This window comes from Zea mays, chromosome 10, assembly GCF_902167145.1.
Source record: "Zea mays cultivar B73 chromosome 10, Zm-B73-REFERENCE-NAM-5.0, whole genome shotgun sequence".
Taxonomy (NCBI): domain Eukaryota; kingdom Viridiplantae; phylum Streptophyta; class Magnoliopsida; order Poales; family Poaceae; genus Zea; species Zea mays.
In genome coordinates, this window is record NC_050105.1 from 141624418 (window position 1) to 141631690 (window position 7273).

The 7273-nt window shown below is 47.8% G+C and overlaps 1 protein-coding gene and 1 non-coding gene across 3 annotated transcripts; both read left to right on the plus strand.

Annotated features, from left to right (window-relative positions):
• The first annotated feature begins 235 nt into the window (after nucleotides 1-235).
• Nucleotides 236-1109, plus strand: LOC103642902 (uncharacterized). Its single transcript, XR_004853423.1, has one exon. It is a non-coding gene; the product is annotated as an uncharacterized protein (transcript).
• A 508-nt stretch (nucleotides 1110-1617) lies between these two features.
• LOC100276438 (Putative glucuronosyltransferase PGSIP7) lies at nucleotides 1618-7047 on the plus strand. Of its 2 annotated transcripts, XM_008663504.4 has the most exons (6): nucleotides 1618-2350; nucleotides 4021-4276; nucleotides 4641-4842; nucleotides 4920-5067; nucleotides 6049-6587; nucleotides 6703-7047. In XM_008663504.4, exons 1-5 carry the CDS (start codon nucleotides 2085-2087, stop codon nucleotides 6584-6586), a joined length of 1410 nt encoding a protein of 469 aa, XP_008661726.1. In that variant the 5' UTR covers nucleotides 1618-2084; the 3' UTR covers nucleotide 6587; nucleotides 6703-7047. The 2 variants fall into 2 exon arrangements, with proteins under 2 accessions (XP_008661726.1, NP_001143701.2); NM_001150229.3 differs by having other exon boundaries at nucleotides 1847-2350; nucleotides 6049-6966.
• The last annotated feature ends 226 nt before the right edge of the window (nucleotides 7048-7273 follow it).

Below are 7273 nucleotides of genomic sequence, written 5' to 3' on the forward strand. Positions count from 1 at the left end.
CAGGAATGGCCTCAGCAAAGATCCGCATATGCAACCGTGCGTCCGTGCCACTTCCTTCACATGGCACGAAGCGTATCAAAATTCAAACCAAGCACGCGCACCCGTGCCATTACCCCAAGCGCGCGGGCAACGAAGCGTCACAGCTCGAACTCGCAACTCACCCGCGAGCCGCGGCGGTCATATAAAGGCACAAGGAAACCGCCGCGAAACACCAACATCGACAACGCCAGTACGCGACCACAAACCGGTGGGCTGCGCCTGCGCCATTGGGCATGCCGGCGGCGACGCAGGGACTGCTTGCGACCACGGTGGTGGACTGGAAGCTTGACGAGCTATGCGCCTGCCTCGACGACGCGCTGTCGTCCAGGAAGCGGAGCCTCTACACGGAGGAGCGGCTCCGCGCGATGATCGACGCGAAGACCGACTTCGTCCGGTCGCTCCTGTCCTCCGTGGCGGAGTGCAACGGCGGGGCGCTCCCGGAGCACCTGGCCGAGGCCGAGGCACGCTTTGCTGTCCTCGCGGCCACGTACGATCGTTGGGCGCGGCGCGCAGTCGCTGCACCTGAACCATTGCCAGGAGACGACGGAGGAGGACGCCAAGCGCGACGCCGTGGAAGCCCGCGCCAACAAGGAGGGGGCGTTGGATGGCATCGCCGAGGAGTCGAGGACAACGACGCCGAGTGCGAGACCGCGGAAATACGCAGGAGGGAGGCGGCGGATACGGTTACCAAGAAGCGGGAGGCCGCGGGAACAAGCGAGGAGTTGATGCGCGACATCGATCGAGAGGCCGCGGTGGAGGCGGGAAGGGGGGCCGTGCAGCGTCGCTGGTGGAGGAAGTGCGGCTGCGGTGCTTCCTGGTGCCGTGCGGCTGGCGTGGTGGTCGCGGTCTTGTTGGCTTTGGAATTGGCCGCCGTGCAGTGCTGAGGTCCTCTTGATCTCTTGTTTTGCTGTAAAACTTGCTTCGACAGTCAAGCTGTTGGCTACTTACATTCTGAGAACCATGTTTGGTTGTGAGGTTTATTTTCAAAAATTTTGTGCGTTTATGTAACTCTAAATTGCAGGTTCCTGACAACCTTTATACTTCTAGATACAGTATTGTGTGCTAAAGAGAGCGATGCTGTACTGCTAGTCGAATGAAGAAACGACGGAGACGGCTACGGTGACAGTGCTCGTGGAAACGTTTGCCTAAACCTTGATGATGCCATCCATCAAGTGCCCAATAAAAACAGATGACATGAAGTTTAACACTACAAACATCTGGGAGAAAGAACCCAGAATTTGGATTTAAGCTGAAACAAACTAGGTCTTAGACCTGGGATGGGCCTGTGAACCCAAAAACTGACGTTGTGAAATAGTCACGATCTCGCCGATCACAGAACCCAATTGGTTCTGAAAAAAAGCCCAATCGGATCACAAAGCCCGAGCTTAACCTGGCCCAGTCTCTCAGCCAACGCATTCATCTTTAGGCCGCTTCTTCCAGGCCGGCCTGGTTGTGCATTCGCTGTGACAAGCCCAACCCAGCCGCCTAATCATTAGTCCCATCGTGATTACGCAAATTCAACTGGTGCTCCACGTGACTCGCAATTATTAGTGGAAGTGCGCAAGCGCAACTACCGTCCTAGGCAGGTGGTGAGCTGCTGACCGCTGACGCGGCTCACGCTCAGGCTCAGCTTGCTGTGTGCTGGTTGCTGCTCAACCGGGTTAGGTCAGCTGGCCAGCCAGCAGCCAGGTCCGTCCGATCGCTCGAAGTCGAAGCACCGCGTTCCTCGTCTCGCGTCTTCTTCCACTGCTCCCTCCCACCTCCGCTCCCAGCTTTTCCCATTCTCGTTGATACGAGCGAGAGTCGAGACAGGTCAAAAGGAGATTGAGTAAGGAAAAGAAAAAAAAAATCGCTGCTCCCGAGGCACGGCGGCGGCGAGCGTGCGACACCTCCGGCGGCTCCACAGATCCGGCGACCGATCTCCGGCCGCCTGCGGATGCTCCGGGGCCGGCGCGGTAAGGCCCAGGGGTCCACGCTCGTAGCCAGATCTCGGGGCGCTGCTGGGAAGTGGGGTTCGTTCCGTCCCTGCCTCCCTGGTGGTGGGGATGGGGTGGTCCGCGGGGCTGTGGTGGCTCGTGGCCGCGCTGTGGGTGGTGGCGGCGGCGGCGGCGGCGGCGGAGGGTGAGGTCGTGGTCGGGTCAGCGCCGAGGCGGCACGCGTACGCGTCGATGATGTACATGGGCACTCCACGGGACTACGAGTTCTACGTGGCCACGCGCGTCATGATGCAGTCCCTGCGCCGGCTCAGCGCCGACGCCGACCGCGTCGTGATCGCCTCCCTCGACGTCCCACCGCTCTGGGTCCAGGCGCTGTAAGCTCCCACCTCCTCCCGTCTTGCTCCTTGGCTCTTTGCGCGCGCGCCACTCGGCTCCCTGGTGTCGCTTAACTGGATCGCTGGGCGTTTGATAACGGACGCCCGTGCCGTTGTTTGATGCAGACTTTGCTGCGTTCCAATCAAATTGGGATGCGTTTTGAAGTGCTCGGGTTTTGACTTGTTGCCTGCTTAATTAGTTCATTGAAGCAAATTTCGCGGTTATTTTCATGTTCGGTCGGATCAAGTTTACGCCGGCGCCGAACTTTGGTCCTCTTCGTTGTCTAGCTCTAGTGCCCTACACTACACATTTGTTCCTTTTCGACGCGATATGTTGCATGATTATAAATTGTCTCCTTCCTGGTTCAGTTCAAGTTTCATTGTATTCGCCAAATTTCCTAAAACATGAGGAACATCAGGTGTTCCAGCTGTATTTGAATTGCTCTCGCCGATACCCCGTCTTGTACTTTGGGGGAAAGTGCGAGATAACTGTGTTCGTGCTCGGCTTCATCTTTGGAAATGGCCTCAGAATTCAAGTCTTTGAGTGCGTAGGTCCTTTTCATGTTGACTTTAGTAGTAAGGCCATAAAGTTTGTTTCGGTGAGTGTCTCAGAATTCACCTGTGAGATATTTGTTGATAAGCTGTGAATTTCCAGTCCAGGTCACTGGATTTCATCAATTGCAACTGCGTTATTATATAAAATGATGTTTGCAATGGGCTACTGGCTTGGCCTATCTACGATGTTTACTGAACAGTCGTGATATTTCAACAGCTGATTTCCACTGCCTCACGTTATAATATGTAGTTAGCTGATGGGGACTGACTATTAATATAACAATATATCAGTTGGACTAGTATGTAAAATATATCGAATTGTCCAAACAGCCACATGTGTATGTCGACTGGAGTTTATCTTTCATTGTTTTTCCTTGCTAAATATTTTTCTACGCCATGACTTATGACTGCCAGTTATTTCCAACAACTTATAGCTTGGGTGGATGCTCGTTTTTTTTCTCGAATTTGTCTTCTTCTTTCGTATCCTAGTGGTCCAACGTTCCTCTTTGTTTGTTGGAATATTAAATCTTCAACGGGTTGCTGTTTTGAGAAATTTTTTAATCGTAAACTTCAAAGAACATAAACTTAGTTGCACTTTGCAGATAACAAGTGGATAAAACTTTGCTTTTCTGTATTACAAAACATGAGCACAAGTTAAGGTTATTATACACTTGGTGTGTGCATCAAGAAATAGCACTATAGCAGTACTGTCTTTTATTGTGGGCACTAAAGAAGTGCTCCTAATCATGAATGGACGATAATGGTTGTATAGAGTGAAACAAAAGAATAGGTAAAAGACATCAATATTTGCCTCTGTGAAGTAGCAGTATGAAAATTGATACCATCATGCCAATTTATCCTGTGATGCTATTCTTTGAAAACTTGCATGGAGCATCCTTTGTCTTTTCTGATGTGATGCTTTTTCTTGCGGGGTGTTGCTACAATTTTATACTCCTATTTTAAGCATTGAACATGCACTGACAGCGGCAATATGCATTTGGGATGGAATGTTTTTCTTTTCCTGCAAAATTAGACTTGTTTACTTCAGTACCATGTTCTTTCTTATAGTTTTTGCCTCTGTTAGTAATATATTTGCATTAAAACTCTTTCTTTAGGAAAGATGATGGTGTAAAGGTGGTCTCTGTGGAGAATTTGAAAAATCCATACGAGAGACAAGAGAATTTCAACATGCGATTCAAGTTGACCTTAAACAAGCTGTATGCATGGAGCTTGGTTTCGTATGAGCGAGTTGTTATGCTTGACTCCGACAACATTTTCCTCCAAAATACTGATGAGTTATTTCAGTGTGGTCAGTTCTGTGCTGTCTTCATCAATCCCTGTATCTTCCATACAGGTCTCTTTGTGCTTCAGGTAGAGCTGCTTACATTGCAGGCAGCCAGGCATTCCATTTTCTGTTAAAAAAAACAATTCTTGCAGATCTGAAAATATGTATTTCTGTCTTTGAAACGGTTATAAACGAACCTACATTGCACTAGCAACATTCTTTGATGTCCATTACTTCAGCATAGCGGAAATCTAACTGCCTTTTGATAATTTATTCTTTGTTATTCCTTGCTTAGTAATGAAAACTTAATTTTGCTCACTACTTCTGTACTTCAGGAGTTCATTGCAATTTTTTTACCTGAAATCTATTAGCCTTAAGATGTTTGGTGTAATTTTCATTTTTACCTTCCAACTCGATGTCCTCAGCTACACTTTTTTTTTTGGTTTCCAGCCCTCAATGAACGTTTTTAAGAATATGCTACATGAGCTATCGGTTGGACGTGAAAACCCAGATGGTGCAGACCAAGGCTTTCTTGCTAGTTATTTCCCGGACTTACTTGATCAGCCAATGTTCCATCCACCAGCTAATGGTACAAAACTTCAGGGTACTTACCGCCTCCCTCTAGGCTACCAGATGGATGCGTCTTACTATTGTGAGTGCTTGCAGCAGAATGGTTATTCCACATTGTCAAACATTCTGTTGGTCCAGACTAACAGACTAGACTTTCAGATCTGAAGCTTCGCTGGAGTATTCCATGTGGACCGAACAGTGTGATTACATTTCCAAGTGCTCCATGGTTTAAGCCATGGTACTGGTGGTCTTGGCCAGTTTTACCTTTGGGGCTCTCTTGGCATGAACAACGTCGTGAAAACCTAGGGTGAGTGTTCTATTTTTACTTTCCTTTTTGTGATGCTTATTTATATTGCATGCTCAAATTCTAACCTTAGTGACATCCTACAGAACCAGATAGGATGTCCACATTATTATATCCTGACGTGGTTGGTAATATGTCACAAGGAAATGCACTCTATCTTCTTTGGAATAAAGATGCATTAGAGGGGGGGAGGGGAGGGGGGCAGTATCATGCTTTTTTTTGTCTTTCAGGATAAAGTTACACAATGCAAGAAGCTGTCATGTTTCTTTTTTATCGTTGCTAATATAAACTTGCACAAAGTAGGGGATTCTCATAACTAAGGGTATAAAGAGCATGTCCATCAGATCCCCTTTCCCTTCAAAGCTATTATAGGGGATTGAGAAAACTCAATTTCAGACTATGGGGAGAGCTCCTGCAGCAGATTGAGAAGCTCCATCCCCTTCCATTTACATGGGACCCATAGGTCAGTGTCACCTCTCTCCTTTCCTCTCCCTCCGTCGTGGCTAGAGATGACAATGGGGACCCGATTCCCCGCGGGAAATTGCTCCATGGGGATAGGGATAGAGAAATTTCTTCCCCGCGGGGATGTAAACGGGAAAACTCTTCCCCTGACGGGTAAACGGGGATAGGGACGGGGAAGCAATCCCCATCCCCGTTCCCCACGGGGACCCATTAAACTTGCACAGGACGATGTTTTCGTGTACTAGTTAATGATAAAAATAAACAATTACCTTGTCAAGAGATCACTCGTTGCACAAATGTGTTCATTTTGGTGCACACATAGGGCATTTTTTTAACCTCATTCCCCTATATGACAGGTTATAGGGAAGGGCGGGGCATTTGTTCAATCTGACGTAGATGCTCTAATACAACTTTTGTGTGTGTGTGTGTGGGGGGGATCATGCTGGTGAAGGATGCTGACTTTTAATTTTTGAAATGCAGAACGTTTGTTTCGTTCTAATATGTTCATGTTATGCAAAACAGGTATTCATCTGAGATACCAGTAGTATTAATTCAGGCTGTACTGTACATTGGAGTCATAGCAGTGACCCGACTGGCGAGGCCTACCTTGAACAAGATGTGCTACAACAGAAGAATGGAGAAAAACACTATGTTCTTGCTCTCTGTTCTCAGAGTCGTGGCTGCTTGGTCCATACTTGCTGCCTACACCATACCCTTCTTCATCATCCCAAGGACCGTGCATCCACTGCTTGGCTGGCCTCTCTACTTGCTCGGTTCTTTTGCTCTTTCTTCCATTGTTATCAACATTTTCCTCTTCCACCCGATCACCGTCCTCACAACATGGTTTGGATTCATAGGCGCACTCCTGGTGATGGCCTTCCCTTGGTATCTAAATGGTTTTGTCAGGGCCTTGGCAGTGTTTGCGTATGCTTTCTGCTGCGCGCCCTTGATCTGGGCATCTTTGGTCAAGACAATGAGCTCCTTGCAGGTCCTGATTGAGAGGGATGCATTCAGGCTCGGAGAACCTAGCCAGAATGCGGAGTTCACAAAGCTATACTGAGGTGGGCATGGCAGATACATGTGATTTATCACTTTCGTTGCTCAGTTTGAACAGTTAATCTGCATTCACATTGTCAAATTCTGATGGCCAATTCAAATGTACAACTAAACCTGCAGCCTGGGAGCAAGAGTGGTTGTACACAATGGAACTATCTGGAAACCTCTAGAATCCATGAATGTTGTTATCTTAGACATGTAGGTGACATATACAGTGGAAAAGGGGGGAGGGCTGTAGAATTGGTGCTGAACTGAAGAGGAACTGACTGGGGTCAGTTGTTAGTTATTTTGATTTATTGTTCCTCTGAAAAGCCAAGGCATTTTTGGCTTTGTTTGTAATTGATATGATATGTTCCTTCACAAATGAAGAAAAGGGTTGAAAGTTCAAACGGTGTAGTGTTCGAAACAGTACTTTGATTTTACCGTGGTAAAATTGTGTGGCTTGTGCTGAACAGTTTTCCTTTTTATAACTGCTTCGCCTGAACGTTGAGTTCAGCTCGTGTCGCTGCATGTGTGAACCTTCCATCTACGAAGAGATACGGACTGACTCACGGGGAGGGGTGGGGAGGCGACGCGGCAAACAGAAAAGCAAACCTTTCGCGATTCGCGAACATGGCTGCTATTCTGCGTGTTAGAGAACTCCAATAGTTTTCTAAATAAATTTAAATTTAGTTTTCTAAATAAACTTGTT